The sequence below is a fragment of the Microcaecilia unicolor genome, chromosome 3 (assembly GCF_901765095.1).
Source record: "Microcaecilia unicolor chromosome 3, aMicUni1.1, whole genome shotgun sequence".
NCBI lineage: Eukaryota > Metazoa > Chordata > Amphibia > Gymnophiona > Siphonopidae > Microcaecilia > Microcaecilia unicolor.
Window position 1 is genome coordinate 49,315,230 of NC_044033.1, and position 24,490 is coordinate 49,339,719.

A 24,490-nucleotide genomic window follows, 5' to 3' on the forward strand; every position below is an offset into this window, starting at 1 on the left:
CCTTGACAACATCCTAATCTTCTCCTCCTCTCCAGCAGAACATCCTAAGCACATCCGTACTGTCCTCCAATGACTTATAGATAACCACTTATACCCAAGTTAGAGAAATACACGTTCCATCAACAAACCATTCCCTTATTGGGTTATCTTATCTCAGCTTCCGGACTATAGATGGATCCAAACAAGTTGTATGCCTTTCAAAATTGGCAGCGACCTGTTGGGCTTTGGGCCCTACAGTGATTTCTCAGATTAGCTATTACCAGCAATTTATTGACCATTATTCAGTCATTGCTGACCCTCATGGCTCTGACCAAAAGGGGGCCGATCCCAGTAACTGGCCACCAGAGGTCTGCTGGGCATTTGAACAGCTAAAAAATGCCATCCTTACTGTTCCAGTACTACAACATCTGGATCCCATGTGACCATTCATCCTTGAGGTCAATTCCTTCTCAGTGGGGGCAGTTGCATCCATGTTTTTACTTCTAGAAAATTAATTTCCCTTGAACTAAATTACACTATTGGGGATCGTAAACTACTATCCTTGAAACTAGCATTGGATGAATGGAGACATCTCCTAGAAGGGGCAGCTCACCCTTTTATGGTCATTACTGATTATAAAAATCTGCTGTACCTGCAACAAGCCAGGCGCCTGAACCCAAGACAATTGAGATGGTCAGTGTTCTTCGCCAGATTTAATTTCTGTCTGACGTTCTGACAGGCGGAGAAAAATACCTGAGCAGATGCCCTATCAAGGTCCTTCGAGCAAGTTGAAAGCCTAAAGGACCCACAATTTATCCTGGATGCTGCCAAGGTGCTGGCACTCTCAGATCTCTTGGCACCCTGTGGGCAGACCCCGTGCTGCTTTGAGCTTGGCGCAGAGTTTTACAATGGAGCCATGCCACTCCTTTAGCAGGGCACCCTGGAGTGCGGAAAACTCTCTCTCTGATCTCCTGCTATTAATGATGGCCTCGAATGGCTAGGGATATTCAACAGTTTGTTCTTTCCTGCCCTGACTGTGCTCAATACAAGGTACTTCACTCTCGCCCTTGGGGCCTCCTCTAACCACTGCCTATGCCCAAAGTTCCGTGAAGTTAAATTTCTATGGATTTCATCACTGACTTACCAGTATGCTTCTGCTGTGCATACTGTTATCTGGGTTGTGGTGGACAGATTTACGAAGATGGCCCACTTTATTCCCATGTGAGGCCTGCCCTCAGCTACCGACTTGGTACATACCTTCTTCCAAAATATCTTCTGGCTGCATGGACTCCCTGTATGATTACTTAGTCATCGAGGAGTACAATTAACATCCTGATTCTGGTGGTGCCTTTGTGCTTACTTATGGGTCAAATTGGACTTTTCCTTGGCCTATCATCCACAGACTAATGGGCAAACCAAACTGATTAATCAGACTTTGAAGACCTTTCTCTGGTTGTACATCAACAAACAAAAAGATAATCATCCTCCTCTACTTCCTTGGGCTGAATTTGCCTATAATAGTCATATACACGATTCTTCACAGACATCTCAGTTATTTGCAGTTTATGGTCACCCCCCCCCCCCCCCCCATCTACCCCTGCCTATTCCAGAAACATCAGATACCCCTGCTGTCCAACAGGTGATCAATGACATCCAGAACATCTGGGCTCAAGTACGACACCAACTTCAACAAGCAGTTGCTGCCCACAAATGGCGATCTGACCGACTCTGAAATGCAGCACTGTTTTTTTCACCCTGGAGAGAAGGTTTGGCTCAGTACTAGACACCTGCGCCTTTGACTTCTCTCTTAGAATTTCAAACCATGATTCATTGGACCCTTATGCATCCAGGAACGTATTGAAGCAGTAACCTATCACCTCCATCTTTCCTCCTCCATGAAAGTTCATAATGCCTTTTATATTTCCCTCCTTAAACCTCTTGTCTCCTCTTCATGGCACCAGGATGGGACTGCACCTCATACTCCAACCATTGACCCGGATCCAGAATTTGAGATAGATGAGATCCTGGACTCAACATTGAAGAGGGCATCTACATTATCTGCTCTCCTGGAAGGATTTTGGTCCAAATATAACTAATGGGAGCCCGCAACGCAAGTCCATGCTCCCACGTTGCTTCATGACTTCCATTCCCGCCATTCCTCTAAACCCGGAATGATAAGGCAAAGGAGGGACCTGAAGGGGGGGAGGGTACTGTCATGCCAGCCTACCTTGATGCATGGCTGTCTCCTGCCTGCACTTTTCTCAGCGTCAGATGCACTCCTCAGCTTCATCTTCGGGCTCCTCTGCCAAATCGGAGCCTCGGCAACAGGTCCTGTTAGCACGTGCTGCTTCTCTGGTTGCTGTCCGGATCTAGATTTTACTGTGTGTGTGTCCCGACCTGACCTCTGCCTGGTAACCGACTTACGTCCTCTTGCTGCCTGACCTGACCCTCTGCCTGGTAACTGACTATGTCCTGTTTGCTGCCGTGACCTGACCTCTGCTTGGTAACCGACTACATCCTGCTTCCTGCCCAACCTGACCTTGCCTAGTACTACAACTATGTCCTGCTTGCTGACTGCCCCTCCAAAAGACCTTCCAAATCCTGCTGGCCACCTGAACCCGAGGGTGCAACTCTCAGGGAACGGTGGTGAAGATTCCGGGATTTTGTTGACTGCCAAACCAGTCCTCCCTGGTCCTGGCACAAGGGTTCACTTCCACTTAATGAGTTCTGCATGCGACTGTGCGTAGATCAAAAGAGAAAGATGGTATATGGGAACATGCTTATTTTGTTTTGTGGAATGCAGTGGTATATTATGGAAATATACTTGATATTTTGTATTACTACTATTTAAAAGAGAGGTATTGAATAATGAGGGAAGCACTACCTTAATGCAGAAAGAAGTACAGAGTCAGTCTAAATGTGCAATCTGTTTGGATGTAAATGCAAACAGCACATTATTAGCCACACTGTTTAATTATTGCCACTAAGTATTACACATTTAGGACATTTGTTTAAAACATTAATGGTTTTAATTAATTTATCCAAACCTTACATGCACATGGTATTGTTTCTTAACCCAAAGGGGAGACCTAAGGGTGGTTTAACAATTAGGTATAAACAGTGTTGTTTCTCACTTTACTTGTTTTGGACTGCTTTTAGTCTTACTGATCTGTACATCTACTGTCTGGAATTTTGGAAGATGGAAAAGAGGAAATAAAAAAAAATGTTGGATGTACTCTGTTGAAGTAGTTGTTTACTTTTGCAATGCATGTATGGATACCTGTTTTGGTGTGTGCAAATAATAAAGTTTGAACAACTGTCTATACTTATGGCTATGATTTCTGAAACTGCGGCATAATTAAAGGACAGACTTTTAAATGCCAAGTTTGGTATATATGCTAATCTCAACATTGTTAAATATTTCTGACATATGTATTGACTTGCTCCCATGATGTTATTATCGTTCAGAAAGTATAGATAAGAGTTTTCAGTTTTGGCAAAGTATAAGTCATCACAAGAACAAAATATCAGAAAACCAATGGACTGCATTATAGCCCAAAGTGAATGGGCTGTGTGGCATTAACGTGACTTAACTAACCCCCCCGTTTACTATGTTTCAACAAATTAGAGATCTGCAAGAAACCAAATATTTTATTTTTATTATTTTGACTTATGAACATGTTTCAGGAACAAGTGGTTTTATAACAGAATAATCAATTTGTGTATCTAAAATGTAAACCTCTACAAAAGAGATGAAGTGAAGATGTGATTCCATGTGCCCCAACGCTTCCATTTTATTTCAGTATATTCCATCTTAATAACACCAGGCTTCCCAAGACAGATTACAACAACATTTAAGAAGAACCCATCAGGAAACAAGGATATCTTCACTGAGATTTGGCCATGTATTACTGTATTGTATAGAACAGTGTAGAAAAATGAGCACAAAATACAGACTTCATTACTGCAGTTTCTACTAGCTACAATAATTTTTAATGCTGTTTTACACCTGTTTACTAAGTTGCACTAGTGTATGCCCTTCGGTAATGCCACACAGCTCATTAATTTTGAATGGGCTGTGTCAGCATTGACAGCAGCAGCTAATAAGGCTTACTAAACAAGGGGGTTAGTGATTTTTAATTTTATTTCATCATATATATCTACATATGACTTGAGAAGCTTTCAAATAAAAAAGCTCTAAAATAAAAATAGCATATATAGGCTGTCATAAGCTTTGGCTATTATTTTTACATAGAAATATCTTTATTGTCATCATAAACAAAAATAAAGGCATATAGCGCTACATTAAAATCCACAATGTGTGTGGAGCACTGACAAATAGATTTTGAATATAACCCTCTCCCCCCTTGAAAACTCCCCCAACTCTCCTTACGTTCCTCCCCCCGGGCCCTCCCCTCCTAACAGAGAGAATGCAAAACTTAGAAGGTTTAATAAACAATATAAACCTCAAGTTTGCTATTGTTTTGTTCTGACCAAAATGGCAGCAAGCTCCGCCTACTGCCTTCAGCCCAGATAATAGGCCAGATAGGATCATCATACCGTCTCCAGTCATTAACCTCCTTGAATCAACCTGTGTCTAGCTTACGACTTACGAGCCCTGAAGTTCAGATCTTGCACTCCACCTCCCACTACGCCACTTCCGTTTACTGCTACGTAAACAGCCGGCGTTCCATGTAGTAGGCTTGGCACCAAGGTAGTAGATAGCGTGCGCATGCGTAATTGGAAAAGCCAATGACTGTAAAAACTATCGGGTGCGAAAACAAATTCCGGAATTATTGCTGCTTTTCTGTGCGTCAGTTTACTCACTGCACCCTGTATAACTTGTGGTTTAATTTCCATCGGTTGGGTGACAGATGGTGGGAGGTGGCTTACGCTAGATGCTTTTAATCCAGTAGTGTTGTTTAACTTCTTTGGGAGTTTTATTTTCGTGAGTTTTCCCCATAAAGAACGGCGGTGGCGGTGTTTGCCGCCGTCGACCATGAGCTGGAGGAGGAGAAGTTGAACTTTCCCCTTCCTGAGAAGGAAAGGAAAGGGAAAGCACTAGGGAGGGGGGTATTGCAGAGGGAAACAGTGGTGGTTGGGGGCTCCACACCTTTGCCCCGGGACCGGAGCTGAAGGTTTCTGGTATGGACTCCACTCGGGTTGCCGTTTGTTTACATTCAGCGCTGCAGAGAGGATTTCCCCTTGATGTTCTTTCTGCTGCCTAAGGGCTGGATGTACCCCGATAAGGATCTGGGTTGTGGTGGCGATCGCCTGTGTTCAGGGGGTGCTGTTGTTGCCGTGAGGCCGGGTTAGTGCTTATAAGAGGGAAGGGCCGGCTCCTTCACTCACCACTTGGCTCCCAGTACCACTTCGGCCTTTTATTTACTTTCAGTGTGTTTTAGTGGATGACCCACCCAAGCAACACTTTATATCCCTGTGACCTGACCTCTGTTTGAATAAGACATATCTTGGTGACTTTTTTTTTTTCCTTTTGAACTGGGATAAACGCGTCTATCCTCCAACAGCCAGGGTGGATTATAAATCAGAGAAATCGCTGAAGGAGGGAGAGCCATGCAGGCACAGCAACTCCAGTACGATTTCTTCAGCGAGGAAAACGCTCCGAAATGGCGAGCACTGCTGGTTATCTCCCTAAAAAAGGTAAAAGAAAATACCCCCCAAGCAAGCAGGCCAACTTATCAGTGTGTGAATTGATTTGAGTTGTAATAGTTGATACTGGTCCTGGGCTACAGTGCGTCCCAACTACAGCCTGTCTGTCCAGAGTGTATGCGGGATCCTATGCATTTCACCAGGTTCACATCTTAGTAGATGTGGGAAGGCATCAGATCCAGGGCAAAGCTGGATCTCAAGTTGCAGACTTGGAAGTTCTGGGCATCTTTATTAAAGTGTCTTAAAGTGGAATGCATCAGATCCAGTAGATCTGGCTTTTGTCTATTCCCTTCATGCCTTCTTCAGTAGTATTTTGCTCTCACCTGGAGCCTGACTGCTGTGGTGCTGGGACTATTTACAGTAGTATGCTTTTAGTAATTAAACAGATTTAAAATAAGAGATTATATAACTGCACCAGTACCTTCATATCTTTGCTGTTCAGGAACGTAAAACCATTTAGGGACCCGAAGTGACAAGTGGTATTGGCTAGTGAGACATTTCATCTAGACCAGTGTTATTTGTTGCAAGGCCCTGGGGACCATTGGCAGACCTCCATCAATCCTAACAGTAGTCCTGTCTTTTCCCAGTATACAATCTCCACCCCCCCCCCCCCCCCCCCCCCAGCTGTACCATGCAGGTCTCAGTAAGGTTGAACTATGTGCTGTCCAAAATTTCACTGTACGGTCGATGCAAAAGTTATCTGGTAGAGCCAGCTCATTGTGTGGCTTCTGCTATGAAATTGAGAAAACATGCCACAGCTATGCACTAATCAGTGAGCATGCAAATTACTGCCATGTTAAAAATATGACACTAATCTGCAGGTCATTGCAGAATGTCACCCTTCCTGTCATTGCATGAACAGTGAGTGGCTCATGCACTGACAGGTAGAGTGACATTTCGAAATAAACAAGCCACCAGCATAGCTTCTAGGTAGCCTTTCTCCCCAACTTTAAAAAGGAAAAAAAAAAGCTCTGATGTCTGGTGCACTGACCTGACCCGAACCAACTCTCCTGATCCCTCTCCAGGCTTCTTGACCCTCCCGTTAGAGAGTACCTGGAGGAGGCAGGAGCTAATTGCATTTGCTCCCGCTTCAGGTCCCCTCAACCTAATGGAAAAATTCTATTATTTGGCAGGTTGACCCCCTTTTTGGAGCATCCTAGGATGCACCACAAAGGATCAGTTGTTGTCATTTTCCCAGATGGTGGCACCTGAGGGAGCAAGTGAGCATCTTCCTGCCTGAGGAGTAGCCTAGTGGTTAGTGCAGTGGAGTTTGATTCCCACTGCAGCTCCTTGTGACCCTGGGCAAGCCACTTAACCCTCCATTGCCCATGGTACAAAAATAAGTACCTGAATGTATGTAAACTGCTTTGAATGTAGTTGCAAAAACCTCAGAAAGGCGGTATATCAAGTCCCATTTCCCTTTCCCTCTTGCAGGTACTCAGTAACAGGGGGTCAGGGGATGCACTATGACACTAGGGAAATTTTAAGTGAGTTGGAAGTGAGGGAGGGTCAGGTCTGGTGGTGGGTGCTGCTAAACAGGGAGATTTCTTTTTTTTTTTTGTAGGTAAATTGTGGGAAGGGGGGGACTGCTGGGGCTGGTTCAGAAACTGTATTGGAGTGTTGTGGGACTGGGGACTACTTAGGTTTTTTGCCCTGATTAAGCCAACTTGGCAGTAATTTTCTCACTTAGTTTTTATTTAAAAACTTCTCTGCTTCAAGGCAGAATAGCAAACAGCCTGCTTAATGCGTGTTTTATTGTGGTATGTGCTCATGGTTACCACATTAGCTAATTTGTGCACTGGGCCGTTTTCTGCATCGTTTGCGGGTTCAAGTGCATACTTTTCCCTTGTTAACCATGCACTACAGTCTGCAGTAGCTTTCTGCATATGTCTGTCTATTTTCACAAGACAGAGAGCACCGTGTAGTTCAAAATTACTACAGCAATGTGGTACTGGAAGAAAACAGAATAGCTGTTCAAAAGGTGGCACTCAAATATTTTATTTATTTATTTAGATTTTGCTCACACCTTTTTCAGTAGTAGCTCAAGGTGAGTTGCGTTCAGGTACAGTGGATATTTCTCTGTCTCAGGAGGGCTCACAATCTAAGTGTCTCCAGAGTATAATAAGCTCCAAGTAACTACCTATTAATCTATTACAAATATAATCGTTATTTAATATTCAACCTTTAAAATCATTCGCATTCATTCTACATCTCCATCTCATACCCAATCTAAAATCCTCTCACTCTTAACATTCATACCCTATATCCCTTTCTGATATCATAAACAATGCACATTCCACTTCCAGTGCTACACTTCCAATGCCATTTCTGTGTTCCCTTGACAAAGATATCATACTGTTATTCACCCATAGTGGAACTTTAACTCTCCATACGTAAATTATCTTATAATAATTCCTTTGTAAAACCTGACACAGTCCTGTATTTCGCTCGTAGGTCATCAGGGGTTTAACTAGAATGATATAATAATAATGAAAGGGGTGTTCAGTTTAGATGTGAACACCCTATATACCAACATCCCAACATCCCACAAAGGTCAGTATTATCTATGATATATGGGTTTGTCATAAAACAAATATTTTTTTTTTGTATAAAGTGGCGGAGTTGGTAATTATTAAAAATTATTTTCGGTTTTTGAATAGAAATATTTTTTACACGTTAAAGGAGTAGCCATGGGGGCAACAGTAGCCCCCATTTGCTCAAGTTATAATTAAGTGGAAACGTTAATATGGGGAGGAAATAAAGAGTTATTGCAAGAATTTTTGCAATATCTAAATCAATGTGACGCGAGCTTCAAATTCACTTCCCATATAGAGGGTCAAGTAGTAGAAGTTTTGGGGATTAGTATACAGAATGTTTCTGTGGAGTTTAGCACTAAGGCTTATTGTAAGAAAACTGATAGACATTATAAAAGCCATCGTCCAACCCTTTTGAAAAATACTATTCCAACTGGACAGTTTTTACGGATTTGTAGATTAATGTTAAAATAAGGAAGATTTTTTACAAATAGGGCACAAGAAATGAAATGTAGATTTAAATAGGGTATCCAAATAGGGTGTTACAAAAAGTGTTTAAACTGCATATAGTATTCATAGACCATGGCTGTTTAATAGGGTAGAGAAAAATGAAGATAATAAAATGACTTGTGTTTTATTTTACCCAATGTTTGTTATGTGAACATGGTGAAGAAAATAATATCAGATACTTAAATACTATCTAATTGCTCCAAATCACAAAGGTTTTAATGAGTCTTTGAACTAATATAATGTCTTTTAATTATATGTAGCCTCATAAGCCCAGGGTACCTTTTTTCTTATTAGGGCACCACTGACTGACATTCATCATCGGCTACCAACACCTACCCAACACCGCAGAGAAAAACTCTCCTATCTACTTATAATCATGAGAGAAAAGTCTGCAATGTTCAGGCTCATGGAAAAGAACCAATTTTATAAGTTCACAGTTGAAATACTCATCAAATCCTCAATCCGACCTATGAAACTCTACAATAGGTCTTAAAAAAGAAGAAAAAAAATGTAATTCTACATCAAATCATTACAAAAAATACAAAAACGTCAGCCAGGTTGAACAGTTCTATATGTGCACTTAGCTTTGCCATCTCAGATTTTTCCAAAAGCTCAGTCGCTACTTGTATTTTCTTTAAATCCATCCATGGCTGTAACTTATTGATATCCACGTTATTACTCCCAATCTTTCTTATTTCTCGACAGAATTAGGACTCCCACTGTTTCGCTCACTTCATCAGGAGAAAAAATAAGAAAGCACAATAATATGCAAACACTGCCAATGTTAAATATATATAGAGGATTTAATGATTTACCCAGGTTTGCTTTAACTTGGGAGCAAAACTTGGGAGAAAGATTGTCAATTTAGAAAAGCAAAAAGAACAGGGTAGTCATAGTAAATGCAAAGGGTGTAGATATTGTTAGTATGCTATGAAAACCCAGTGGATACAAATCCCTAATTGGCAAAGAGAAAAAATGTTTGTTTACAATCAAGGGCAGATTGTAATTCATCTTATGTGATATATGCTGTCCAGTGTCCTTGTTGATTATGGTTTATAGGTCAGACTATTAGAAGAGTCAAATCTCAGTTGGCTCAACATTTAAGTAACATATAGTTAAAACTAATGGAGGCACCTTTAGTGGAACACTGGGTTTCATCGTTACATGCTATACAAGAACTAAAATTTGTGGTTTTGATCCAGTTTGATTTAAGGAATTGAGATGATATATTGCAAAAAATGTTCTGCATGGAACAAGAATTGATATTTGAGTGGAAAACAGTGGCCCCGTTGTGTCTTAATAACGAAGTGGAATGGCCAGGATGTTGAAGTGCGTGACGTGACCTCACCAATAGAAGGAATGAGTGTTAAATAGAGCGCATGTGCCGGTGTTTAGTTTACACCAGCACCATTGCTCCCGTATCTGGATAGACGTCCTCCCAGGATTGTGTCTGTAAAAATGTAGAAGCTTGTACAAGGTATGTAATTTAATTTTAGTGGGAAATAGTAGGAAATAGTGAATTTATTGGCTCCCTTTCATTATTATTATATAATTCTAGTTAAACCCCTGGTGATGCTATGAGCGAAATACAGAACAGTGTCGGGTTTTACAAAGGAATGTAACCAACCAAAGAATTTGAAAATAATCAGGAGGGAAAGGTGCAGCTGGTATTTGTTTAAGAAAATTTGGAATTGTGCAGAGCTGGTGGTAGGAGGTGGGGCTGGTGGTTGGGAGGCGGGGATAGTGCTGGGCAGAGTTATACGGTCTGTGCCAGAGCCGGTGGTTGGGAGGCAGGGATAGTGCTGGGCAGAGTTATACGGTCTGTGGCAGAGCCGGTGGTTGGGAGGCAGGGATAGTGCTGGGCAAACTTATACGGTCTGTGCCCTGAAAATGACAGATACAAATCAAGGTAAGGTATACACAAAAAGTAGCACATATGAGTTTATCTTGTTGGGCAGACTGGATGGACCGTGCAGGTCTTTTTCTGCCGTCATCTACTATGTTACTATGTGATGTTTTAAGCAGACAGAGATGTGGATGGTACACATAGCCAGTGATTCAAGAAGAATGGATGTACTTGAGGAAAATTAAGACATAATGGACTTAAGAGAAAAGCAACGAAGAAAGCCAATCATAGAGGAAGTGACTTTGTGTATTTAGTATTGGGATGAAATTTGGAGTCAAAAGCATTATTATAAGATAATTTTATGTACGGAGAGTTAAATTTCCACTGTGTGTGAATAACAGTATGATATCTTTGTAAAGGGAACATAGAAACTGTGTTGGAAGTGGAATGTGCATTGTTTATGATATCAGAAAGGTGTGTGGGGGTATGAATGTTAAAGAGTGAGAGGAATTTAGATAGGACATTAGAGGGAGTTGTAGAATGAATGTGAGTGATTTTAAAGGTTGAATATTGAATAAAGATTAGATTTAGATTGATGGGTAGTTACTTGGAGTTTATTATAGAGAACTATTGTAACTAGGAATTAAGATATTTAATGTAGTTTGTGTTTCAGAGCATAATGAGGAGAGATTTAAAAACTGGAGATGGGGAGAGAGAAGGTTGTTAGTGTTGCTTTGTCCAGTGATTGTCTTGGCTCTCATATTGAAATTTGTTGACAAATTGGCCCTCTCTTGTATGCAGTGGTTTTCAACACAGTCCTCAGAGACCACCTGGCCAGTCAGGTTTTCAGGATATCCACAATGAATATGCATGTGATAGATTTGCATGCACGTTCTCCATTGCATGCAAATATTTCTCATGCATATTCATTGTAGGTATCCTGAAAACCCAACTGGCCAGGTGGTCCCTGAGGATTGGTTTGAAAATCATTGGTCTGGAGGGAATCCATCAATTTGTTTTCTTTATTTAAACTATCTGCAATATCTGACAATAAATACTCCATCAAACAACTTCTCCTTCCCCCAGTTTTTTTTGTTTTTGATTACAAGGAAATGTAATTCTAGCTGAACCCTGGAGGCTTTTTGCTTTGAACTTAAGGAGATCATATCCAGTATGTTAATTTCTGCTACTTGGTTGAAAAGTGTTGTTCATGAAGGATGCTCTTTGATGGTAAGAAGGTCCTGTCCTATAAGTATGGAGAACTAACTATATAAGTACGTAAGTATTGCCACACTGGGACAGACCAAAGGTCCATCAAGCCCAGTGTCCTGTTTCCAACAGTGGCCAAACCAGGTCACAAATACCTGGCAAGATCCCATGTTCAATACATTTATGCTGCTTATCCCAGAAATACACAACTCTATGTGGGAAGAGCAAAGTTACTACAACAGCAATTTATTGTTTGTAAGGGGACGTCTCATACTGTCACGCAGGCACACCGTAATATACTTATGTTACGCCTTTGCAATTGTGACTCCATATAATCATTGACTGCCCCCAACCTCCAGCAGTGCACAATATTTGCTTGTAATGAGTTTACTAATGCTAAATTTTATGTTTCAATCATTTTTATTAAGTGAACATAATCAGCTGTAACATTTCACATTACATAAGCAAGTTCCATAACAGCAATTGGCATATCTTCACATTTTGTATTTTTATTGATATTAGTATTTCCCCCCCTAAACTACTCCCCTCCCCTCCCTGTTCCCTACCCCCTTTCCCTCCCCAAAGCCTCCCCCCCCCCCTTTTTTCCCTTATATATCCAATAACAAGCAGAGGTTACAGGAGCAGCAGCAACGGGGATTATAGGTTCAATATCTGGCTCCGGACCATTGGGGTCAAGGTTTCCCAAAAGCGTGCCCATCTGCATTCAAATTGTTGTCTTCTTATCCGTGGCTGGTTCCGCATTGCCAGATGTTCTGTACGTAAAAGTATAAGCATTTGAGTTCGCCAATATTGCAGTGATGGTGGTTTGTTCCCCAGCCACTCCTGCAGGATTGCTTTTTTCGCTACTACTGTAGCTCTTTTTACAAAGTCTGTGAATCCCTTCGGCGTTGGCTTGCTTAGCCTTGGGTGTCCAAAAAGCAACTTTGGATCATATGTCCATCTTCGGGACCAGAGTTCTGTCACTTGTTGTAGTATACTTTTCCAAAACCAAACCACTCTTGGGCATGTCCAAAACATGTGAGCCAATGTAGCCCCTTCTTGATGACATTTCCTACATGCTCCATCCGGTGATGCTCCCATATGGAAAGCTCTTCTAGGCGCCACATATATTCTTAGTGCGAATTTATATTGTATTTCCCAGTGCTCTGCCAGTTTTGTGGTCTGCCAGAGCGACCGCACATGGTCCTTAAACATAGTCTCACTTATCTGGCTTCCCAGATCTTGGCTCCATTTTGCCGCGTAGCCCCTGTAATCCACTTCTGGCATTGTATCTCGGATGTGGCGATGATGGTAGGCCATGGGCACTTTCAATTGCGCCCCAGCGACATAGCAGCAGCCAGTTCTTCCCTCACGTCCTCAGTGAGGTCTGTCCAAGTCAAACTGGACACATAGTGCCTCAGCTGGTAATAATGGAAATAGTCCGCTGAATTTATTTTGAACTGAGCTCTCAGTTCTGGAAACGTTCTGATACGCCCTTCGTCTGTGAGCACATGATATAGGTATTCTATCCCCTTTTCCTTCCATCTGTTGAATACAGTATAACTTGTCCCAGGCTCGAACCCCGGGTTGCCACAAATCGACAGGTAGGGGGTAGTTTTAGGCGAAAAGCCATGCATGCGGCAGATCCATTTCCACACCGCTTTCATCGTAGGCAAAATATGTGACTTCTGTAGGACTGCTGGGGGATGTTGCTTGCTACCATGCAGAAATCCTGTAAAGTTGTCTGTGCCAAACAAGCCTAATTCCATAGTGGTAGCAGAGTATTCACTTGTCTTTCGAAACCAGTCATTTAGGTGCCTGATTCCACAGGCTACCGTTAAGTATCGCAAACTCAGGAGGCCCAGGCCCCCGTATTCTCTTGGGATCTGCAGAATCCGCAGAGCAATTCTTGCTTTCTTTCTTTTCCAAAGGAATTTCTGCAATATTTTGTTTATTTGCCGTTCCACTTTCCTTGGAAGATAAAGTGGGAGCGTTTGGAACACATATAACCATCTGGGTACAATCATCATGTTGTATAGCGCTATTCTGCCAAGCAAAGAGAGCGGGAGGGATTGCCACAGCTTCAACTTGTCCGCCATATCCTCCAATAGCCTGTTCACATTTTGGGCACACACTTGAGCCAGGTTCTGGGGGATTTGGACTCCTAAGTACTTGATTGCCTCTTCAGCTTCTTCCACTCCCAGTTCCTCTAACCCTGTGCCTCCCACCCCAGGAGAGATGGTGAGCCAATGTGATTTGTGTGCATTTATTTTAAACCCTGAAAGAGCACTGTATTGTTCTATCCGTGCCCAGAGCTGCCTCAATCAATTCTGGGGGTCCCTCATCACCACCAACAAATCATCCGCAAATGCCAAAGTCTGCACTACCTCTCCACCCACCTCTAGCCCCTTTATCTGCTCATCCGTCTTCAACGTGCGGAGCAGTGGCTCAATAGACAGCAAGAACAATAAGGGTGAGAGGGGGCACCCCTGACGAGTACCCCGTTCTATGACTATAGGGTCTGTTCGCACTCCATTAATTAATACAGAGGCCGTCGGCTTAGTGTATAATGTCTGTACGGCCTGAAGGTACCAGCCATGCATGCCCATATACTTTAACACCCCAAACAAAAATTCCCATCCTATTTTATCAAATGCCTTTTCGGCGTCGAGACTGAGGAGGACTGCAGGTACATGATTTACTTGGCTGTAGCTCATTGCCATCAGCAATTTACGCACATTAGTAGAAGAATGTCTGCCCTTCACGAAGCCTACTTGTTCAGGCCCAATTATATCTGGTAAGTATTGAGCCAACCTGGTGGCCAAGATTTTTGCTAATATTTTTATATCTACATTCAATAATGAAATTGGTCGGTAGGCCTCCGGTTTGTCCCTTTCTTTACTTGGTTTGGGTAATAATGATATTAATGCCATATTATTGTGAATGGGAAACCTTCCTGTCTCCACTGCGTCCTCTAGATAGTCATGCAGTGCCAGTAACGCTTTCTGGGGTATCATATTGTAAAATTCTCCCGTGAATCCATCGGGGCCCGGGGCAGAGTGATGTGGCAATGATTTTATGGTGGCTTGGAGCTCTTTACCAGTGATTGGGCCATTCAGTGTCTGTAATGCTAGTGCAGAGAGTTTTGGCAACTTGGAGGCTTCTAAATAACTCACGAGGGATTCTTTATCTATGTCTTTATATTTTTGATATATTTGGCTGAAATGTGCTCGGAATATATTTGCTATTTTTTCGCTTTTCGTATGTATTTTACCTTTCTCGTCCTTTATGGCTGATAGCACTCTATTTCTTCCCCATGTTTTCACCACTCGGGCAAGCAGGGTCCCAGTTTTATTGCCAAACCTATGCAGCCTGTACTTGTGATATATGGCCCCCTTAAGTGCCCTTTCTTGCAGCAGGGAATTAAGTGCCACTTGTGCTGCTTGCAGTTGCTCCCTATGCTCTTTATTTGGTGTTTGGGTGTACTTGCGTTTGGCCCTCCTCACCTTTGCCTCTAACCTCACTATAGCTGTGATTAGTTTTCTTTTCCGCGCATAGGCAAATGCTATTATATCTCCTCTCAGCACCGCTTTTGCAGTCGGCCAGTACAACTCTGGATTTTGTTCATGTTGCTTATTATGACTGGCAAACTCCTCCCACTGTTTGTTCACATATGCTTTATATACTAAATTTTAAATATAAATGTCCTTGTGCAACATTGTGCTTACATCATTTTTTGTTAATTTTTTTGTGCATTACCATTAAAGATCTAAAATTCAAATAAGCAGTGACGCTGTTGCAATACACTTGATTGGAATGCAAATGAATAACTTATCTTGATATTACTTGAAGCTGCGAGCCACTTTATAGTCCTTCATATCCATAAAATTGCATGTCACTCGTGCTACCAAAATTTCGTTTGTCAGAGTTTAATTATATCTCCGGTGTCCGTGCCCTCCCGACAGGAGCCTGTTTCGCAATCTACTGCTTTGTCAGGGAGATTGGCTTGTACCTGTTAAAACACGGAGAACATAAACTTAACACATATATATACTTAGTTTTTGCAGACCTTATAAATTGATGGTGTCTGATCTCACTTTATCAACAACCGGTATAGGCGAAGAGCAAGAAAAAATGGTGCTAGCGTTCTTTTTTAACCTTTCAAGCTCCACCTTTTTTTTGACGTCACGACGTAGTCAACTGATGGTGATTATAAAAAACAATTCCAATGGAGGTGTGTATTGAGACCGTAAGGTTCTAGTGTATTGAGACGGTAAAGGCTCAATGGATTTACCGTCTCAATACACTAGAATCTTACAGTCTCAATACACACCTCCATTGGAATTGTTTTTTATAATCACCATCAGTTGACTACGTTGTGATGTCAAAAAGGCGGGGCTTGAAAGGTTAAAAAATAACGCTAGCGCCATGTTTTCTTGCTCTTCGCCTTTACAGGTTGTTGATAAAGTGAGATCAGACGCCATCAATTTATAAGGTCTGCAAAAACTAAGTATATATATGTGTTAAGTTTATGTTCTCCGTGTTTTAACAGGTACAAGCCAATCTCCCTTGTGCTAGAGCCGGTGGTGGGAAGCGGGACTGGTGGTTGGGAGGCAGGGATAGTGCTGGGCAGACTTATATGGTCTGTGCCAGAGCCGGTGGTGGGAGGCAGGGATAGTGCTGGGCAGACTTATATGGTCTGTGCCAGAGCCGGTGGTGGGAGGCGGGGCTGATGGTTGGGAGGCGGGGATAGTGCTGGGCAGAGGCAGACTTATACGGTCTGTGCCAGAGCCGGTGGTTGGGAGGCGGGGATAGTGCTGGGCAGACTTATAAGGTCTGTACCCTGAAGAGCACAGGTACAAATCAAAGTAGGGGAAAACAAAAAGTAGCACATATGAGTTATCTTGTTGGGCAGACTGGATGGACCATGCAGGTCTTTTTCTGCCATCATCTACTATGTTATGTTACAATGTTTTAACAGGTACAAGCCAATCTCCCTTGACAAAGCAGTAGATTGCGAAACAGGCTCCTGTCGGGAGGGCACGGACACCGGAGATATAATTAAACTTTGACAAACGAAATTTTAGTAGCATGAGTGACACGCAGATATGAAGGACTATAAAGTGGCTCGCAGCTTCAAGTAATATCAAGATAAGTTATTCATTTGCATTCCAATCAAGTGTATTGCAACAGCGTCACTGCTTATTTGAATTTTAGATCTCTAATGGTAATGCACAAAAAAATTAACAAAAAATGATGTAAGCACAATGTTGCACAAGGACATTTATATTTAAAATTTAGTATTAGTAAACTCATTACAAGCAAATATTGTGCACTGCTGGAGGTTGGGGGCAGTCAATGATTATATGGAGTCACAATTGCAAAGGCGTAACATAAGTATATTACGGTGTGCCTGCGTGACAGTATGAGACGTCCCCTTACAAACAATAAATTGCTGTTGTAGTAACTTTGCTCTTCCCACATAGAGTTGTGTATTCTACAATATTATTAAGGTAGAGCATAGCCATTTTCTACATTTTTTTGAATATCCCAGAAATAAGCAGTGGATTTTCCCCAACTCATTTTAATAATGGTCTATGGACATTTCCTTTAGGAAGCTGTCCAGACCTTTTTTAAACCCCGCTAAACTAACCGTCTTTACCACATTCTCTGGCAACGAATTCCAGAGTTTAATTTCACATTGAGTGAAAAATGTTTTTCTCTGGTTCGTTTTAATTTACTACATTGTAGCTTCATCGCATGCCCCCTAGTCCTAGTATTTTTGGAAAGCATAAACAGACGCTTCACATCTACCCGTTCAACTCCACTCATTATTTTATAGACCTCTATCATATCTCCCCTCAGCTGTCTTTTCTCCAAGCTGAAGTGCCCTAGCCGCTTCAGCCTTTCCTCATAGAGATATCGTCCCATCCCCTTTATCATTTTCATCGCCCTTCTCTGTACCTTTTCTAATTCCACTATATGTTTTTTGAGATGCGGTGACCAGAATTGAACAAAATATAGCAGTGATGTTGAGTTTATAAGCTGATAGTGTAATAATAATAATATTTTTTTTATTTTGTTGAAGCTATAAGTTAAATGAGAAGCTCTAGCGAAATGAAGAACTAAGCATTGATAGAAACTTAAAGGTTCATCTAATCTATTTTCCGTGGTAGTCAGTATTGCCTGATTTTCAACTTTACTTTGCTTCATCACAGCTGCTGCTCTTTGAATTGGAAGATGGAGTGCGCTTTTAATGGCGGTAGCACTTTTAACCCCCCCTCCCCCAGTTTGCTTATGTGGTAGGTAGGGATCACTAGTCAGCATAAACTTTTACCTTATACATTTTTGACTTTCTTCTAAATAGGTTGCAACCAGCTTTTCATATGACGACTTAGCATTTTTCTCCTTTTAAGTCTTTTTTTGTTTGGTATTATAGTAATTGGTAATAATTTGTAAGGCAAATGACACTGTTTAGTCTGCTTTAGCTCATTTTTTTGGACTACAGTGATAAAGCTGTGTGCTTGGTGAACTGTCTGCATTTTGCATGTTAAATTTGCAGTTCTGCACAGTTGAGTTGTAACTTTATATGACAACTTACTTTTCTTTGGTAAGTGGAGATGGTGAAGAGATTGTTGCCATTGTAGTCTTGTACTATGATTAATGGTTCACTTTTAAATGGGCTTGGTATCATTGTATTTCATGGGCCTATTAGAGGTCCCTATAACTTTCAAATATTTTCTAGAATTGCATAGCAGCAATTTCTGACACCTGCTATACAGCTGTACTTCAGTCTCAGTAACTGTCAAATCTTTATTTTTTTGTTCCCCTGATTTTTCTTCCATTAAAGAATCTGGAAGCACAACAATACATATTAATACTTTGATATAAATTGTTAATAATGCCATCATTTTAACACTATGGTCGTAAGATGGTATATGAGAAATTTGAAGAATTGAATTCTTTCCCCATTCTATAATTTTTTCTGTGCATCTTTTATGTTTTTTTCTCATTTATTTATTTTTGAATTTGATGCACAAAGATTTTCATATTCATTCATTTGCAAAGGGTGCAATTCTATAAAGTGGGGCCTATGTCAAAGGAGCCATCAAATTGACAGGCATTAGGCACTATTCTGTAAAGCAGTGCCATAGGGCGTACACGTGTGGAATGGAGCATGGGTGGCTAAAGGGTGTCTCCTAGTTCAGCATGTAGTTTATGGAATGTTATAAACTACATGTGTCACTTGGTGCGCTAACTTAAGCCTGCCACTGACACGGTGTAAGAGGGTGTGCCTACACATGAGTGTGCCAGTGCCGACCTTACGCTAATACAATCTTGGCACCAAGTTACTGTTACAGAATTGGTGCTAAGTGCATGATATGGAGGCACCAATTTATAGGTTGACTTATAATCAGTATTAGTTTAGTAGTGCCATAGAAATTATAAGTAGTAGTAGTAGTAACCTAGGATAATGATATTAAAATTACAATGCAAGGTGGGATATATAAACAAAATATTCAGCTTTTATTATTGAATGAATTACATGAATAATGATCTAAACAGTTAGATTTGAAGGTGATGTTTTTAGCTTATGATAAATTTTATTGTATTTGATTTTATGCTTTAATAATTCTGATATGTAAAAAAAAAAGTTACCTATGTAACTTTGTAAGGCTAAGGGCTTTGAAAATGAGCACCTAGCTCCCTAGAGAAACGATACCTTGGTTTAATACTGTCATCAGAGTGAATTTGTATATAGACCATAATATAAAAAAAACAAACCCCAAAATAAAAATTTAAAGTAGTATTGGTTTGCTGATTTGGGGGAGCAGTTATTACAACATTATATTCTTTGTTAACCCAATATTGGAGATTTGTGTATTAATTCTTCAGAAAGTTGAGGGGTTAGGGAAGGTAATAATGATGGTTTATTACTTAGGAATAGTGGTGGATTTTTGAATTGAGTATACTTTAGCTGTTCCTTGTGGTTTAAATTAGAATCTGGATCTTGGTGTCTTTTTCTAGATTGCTTGAAACATTTTTTTTGTTTTTAATTTATGCAATTTGAAAATAATAAGCATAAAACACTTGATAAGGAATTTCAGAATAGAAGAAGAGGACAGGAAAAAGAAAACAATTTCTAGTTATCAGGTACATATTAATTCCAAATTCTGAAACAAAGCCCACAATATGGGGGAAGAATATCAATATGGGAGTTAAAAGTAAAGGAAGAAAGAGGGCGAAATCAGGCAAAGGCTTCAGACATATCCAGCCTCAGGTACTCATTACTGTTAATTAGACTTCAAGACCTCAATACTGTAGGTTCTCCGAGGACAAGCAGGCTAATATTCTCACATGTGGGTAATGCGGCCCACGTTGCCCTGGTCCAGAGCTTGTAACAAGCTTTCACAGAGCTCTTTGGAGTGTGAGTTGCGCTCCGCCTCACATGTGTGAGTGTGTTCTTGTCCACTGCAGTGAGGAGAAAACTTGTTTTTTTTTTTGTTCTCACAGCCTCTGGTTCAGTTTTAACAGAGTGTTTTTTGTCCCACCTTTTTTCATTCCTTTGCTTATCATTTGGGTTCATTTTCTTCCTGTTTGGTTTTTCTGATATTTTTTTCTTATCTTTACCATGCTTAGTAGCCAGTACATGGGCCTGAGCCCGGGTTGGGTTGTTCCCTTATTTTTTCTGATGCTTCCTCTTTTTGTCAGGTACCATAGAGTCTTTCCTTTTTCTTTTGAAAGTTTCCAGTCACTTCAGCACATGGCGTCGGCATCGGCCAATACAGGGAGTTTCGTCAGTCGAGGCTCCGGCCAACTCCTCGCACCCCTCTCAGCATCATAGTTTAGGTAGCCTTGGTATCGTCTTGTCTCTTTACTGATGCCTCGATTTTCCTGATGGGTGCAAGGCTTGCTCCTTGAGCTTCTGGCTAGAGAGTACATTACTGACAGAGGTGCTTGTACCTACCATGCCTTTCAACTCAGTCCCACATGGCCCTCAGCATGCAGTGAGGTCTCCGATGCTGGTGTCGCATGCGGCATCAGCATTGACCACTGTTTGTCGGTTGACATCGGTGCTTTGAGTTTTCATGGAAGTTGAAGCTGCAGTTCTGTTCCCCACGCCCTACCGGCATCTTGGTCCTCAAGGTCGAGGCAGGCTCGATTTCAGCCCGCTCATGCGGAGTTTCTGGCTGACGCTGATGAGGGGTGTATGGGAGTCACCTGAGGATCCCATGTACTTCTTGAAGAAGGACTTCTGTGCAGTACCATCGGGCCCCTCACCTTCATAGGAACGGAGGACATCTCTAACTGCAAGTCTTTCTTTATCTCCTTTTGTCAAGTCCTTGGTGGCTGCCATTCCAATTCCTCTGGAGGTGGATCGTTCATCCAGGACTCAGCTCTTTGAGACCTTGAGCTACAAGTCTTCTCCTTGAGCAGCCGTGATATTCCTGCTCCACCTCTCTTACTGATGTTTTTGAATGGAATTGAAAGCCCACTCTGTTGGCTGCACTCTTCCCCATGAGTATCTCCTCTATGCACCAATTCCAGAACTCCTCTGGCTTTCATAGGCCTCAATTGTCTCATCATTTCGTGGTTCTTGACTTCATGCTTAGGAGAGTCAGGACTTCTAGTAACTATGCTTTGGCGTTTCCTGGCAGGAATGGTAGACCTCTGCATTTCTTTTGGAGGACAGTTTGACACCACAACTGTTTTCTTACAGGACCTGGTATTTGTTCCGCTTTCTTTTCCAGCATAACAGGTCAGGTCCCTTTCCTGGATGGTCGAGCTTCATAGGGTGTGTTGCATGTTCTTGGCTAGAGGTGCTTGTGACACTTGCTCTGACTTCCAGGATATATACTCACACTGTGGTTGCGTGTCTCTGACTTGTAGGTTTAGCGGGAACTAGTGCCTACCACGAGCAAACCCTTTCAGAGAGCAGATGGAGGGGGTCGATACCCGCATCTAAACATATACAGATGCCTCTCTCCTGGTAGTCTTCCGTGACTACTTCTGCCTCTGGTAGATTTTTTGGGCAGGTCACAGAGTCCCTGCTATGCGCAGGTATGTGGGTATGCCACTTTTCACTAGTCTGAATGGACTCGACCCCATCTTGTCAATTGGCATGCATCTCAGGCCCAGACGCCTCTTCAGTCACAGCAAGGGGTGACTTTCCTACTATCTCCAGGGAAGCATGTCTGTCGTGCCCATGCCTGTCTCTGTCGACCTACTGGTTTGTGGGGAGGGGGGAAGCTGCAGGGTTTCGGATCAGGCTAGCAGTTGATGGCAGCTCACATCGACTCTCGGCTCATGCAGCTCCTTGTGGAGACACTCCTTGTCTTTCTAAAGGCCCATGTAGTAAAATCTGTACCACCAGGGGAGGAAGACTTGGCTTCTATTCTAGGTCCTTCTCTGTGGCAACGAAGGGCAAGAGGATGTGTTCTCTTCTGGGCCTAATAGCCTTGCACAACTTTCTTGTCAAAAGTATACTGCAAGATGATTTTCATGACCATCCTACTCTCCATGGTTCAGGGCAATGATTTCCTTTATTTTTTGGACATACCGGATGTGTATACTCAATAAATATCTTTGATTTTTACTGGAAGCATTCCACTTCCAGTACCGCGAGCTGCTTTTTGGCCTTGCATCAGTTCCCAGGGTATTCACTTAGTGTCTAGCGGTGCGTGCAGTGCTTACCTGCTTTTCTACCTGGATGATCGACTTCTGCAGTGCACGTCAACGATTGTTACTTGGCAGTCCATATGGATAACGCCTGGGTCTTTGGACCGACTGGGATTCGTTTTACTACACCCTTAATTCATCTGTTTCCTGCCTCCCATTTGGTGATCATCGGAATTTTGCTGCATACCCATTAGGCTTCAGCATTTCTTCCTGTGCCGGGGGCAGTCACTCTTCTTGCGCTTGCCGCTTAGGTTTGAGCCCATCAACAGGTTGCACTTCGCTGAACGTTGCAATTCTTTGATCATTGTACTTGTGACCTGAATTGGCCACTGTTAGAAACATGATGCTGGGCTTGATGGACCTTCAGTCTGTCCCAGTATGGCAACGCTTATGTGCTTAGATTCTGCTTATTGGCTGCCAGGGACACCTGCGGATAAAATCTGGAGCAATTGCAGAAGAAGTATATCTGTTCCTCCTCCTCCTTTAACACCAAACTGCGTTCTCTTCCCCCCCCCCTTCCCCCGGGAAGAAAACCCTTTCACATTGAGTTGACACATTTAACATTTTAACCATTTCCCAAATACAAAATATAGGACCCCCTCCTTTTCCATAAAGCCTAATTCCCTCCCCTCCCTTTCCTTTACCAAACCCGTTCTCTCCTACTCGCCACCCTCTCTGCTCCCTCCTCCCATAACCCCAGCTGTGATCCATCTGACCATACTTCCTACCTGGAGTAACTTGACTCTCCTAGCTTAATGCTACCTCCCTGCCCCTCTTCACTCCCCCATATTCCCAACCATATCATCCTGTTAACCCTTCCTGTATTCACACACACTCATACAACCCTTTAAAACTCCCCTCAGTCTTCCCCAAGCAACATATACAATTCCCCTTGGTGCACAATCGAAAAAGAACGGTCATACAGTCAATAGATTCACGGGCTCACTGCAAGGCCCTGCTCACTGGACAGTGGTTTTGCTGCAGTGGTTCTAACTACCAGGACACCAGGATCAAAACCACTGCTCTCATGATGTTCTGCTGCCACTTTCCAACTTTCTGCTTCGGGTTTGCACTTCTTTTTTAATAACTTTCTTCCAAGTAACTTTTGCAGCCTGTTCACATTGTTGGGCTGTTGACTCAAGAGTGTGCACTGTATATAATTGATTCTGCACTGCGAAGGAGGTACTGAAGGGAAAAAGCCATCTGAATCAAATGTTTTCTCTCAGTCTGTCACCACTCTTGCTTTCGCCTCAACATGACTGTAGATAAGTCCGCCAAAACTTCTAGCTTGTGATCTTCCTACTCCCAGCCATTGGCGCCTTTCTCTCTCTGCAGAATTTTTGTACATCCCACTTGTCCTGGATTGATCTTTTGCCACGCCAGGGAAAGTAAAATTAGTTCTTACTGGATAATTTTCTTTCTTTTAGTGCAACAGATCAATCCAGGAACCCCCCATCCCCACCCTTGGGCTGCCTCGGCTGGCCTGGGGTTGTTTTGTTCTGTTCTTTGTTTCCTGGACTTCTCTGTTTTAGATGAAGACCTCGCAGTTCCAGTCCTTTGCATAGAGTCTATCCGACTTCTGGGGGATAGAGGAAGGAGACCTATGTCGGCAAAGTTGTTGGTTAGCTTGATTCTTTTCCACTGCTTTATTATCAGTATACTGGGAGGTGACATTGAGCATCAGGGCTTAAGGCACAGTGCAATTCTGTGTCCTCTATTTTCGCCTGCTAGTAGACGGGCATAACCCACGTGTCCTGGATTGATCTGTTGCACTAAAGGAAAGAAAATTATCCAGTAAGAACTAGTTTTACCATCCCTTATTTGTCCTGTTTGTCTTGAATAGTTAATACCTACTCAACAAAGCTTACAGTTCATACATGTTTAGTGTGCAGTGCTGCGCACTTCTATTAGTGCTATAGAAATGGTAATTAGTAGTAATAATGTGGTATGATGAAAGGGGCACAATTTGCCCCTTCAGAACCAATGAGGAAGTGGTAAAATGCTGACTATAAGGCTACCAATAATTGATTTCTGCCAACTTTAAGAAGGGAGATATGAAAGA

General features: G+C 42.1%; 1 protein-coding gene across 2 annotated transcripts in view; it reads left to right on the forward strand.

Annotated features, from left to right (window-relative positions):
* Nucleotides 1–4,745: 4,745 nt before the first annotated feature.
* SOS1 (SOS Ras/Rac guanine nucleotide exchange factor 1) overlaps nucleotides 4,746–24,490 on the forward strand; it is a 322,749-nt gene continuing 303,004 nt past the window's right edge. For both annotated transcript variants that reach the window (XM_030195899.1, XM_030195900.1), the window contains exon 1: nucleotides 4,746–5,640. In XM_030195899.1, the coding sequence (XP_030051759.1) occupies nucleotides 5,554–5,640 (87 nt within the window). In that variant the 5' untranslated portion in view covers nucleotides 4,746–5,553. The remainder of the gene's footprint in view (nucleotides 5,641–24,490) is intronic.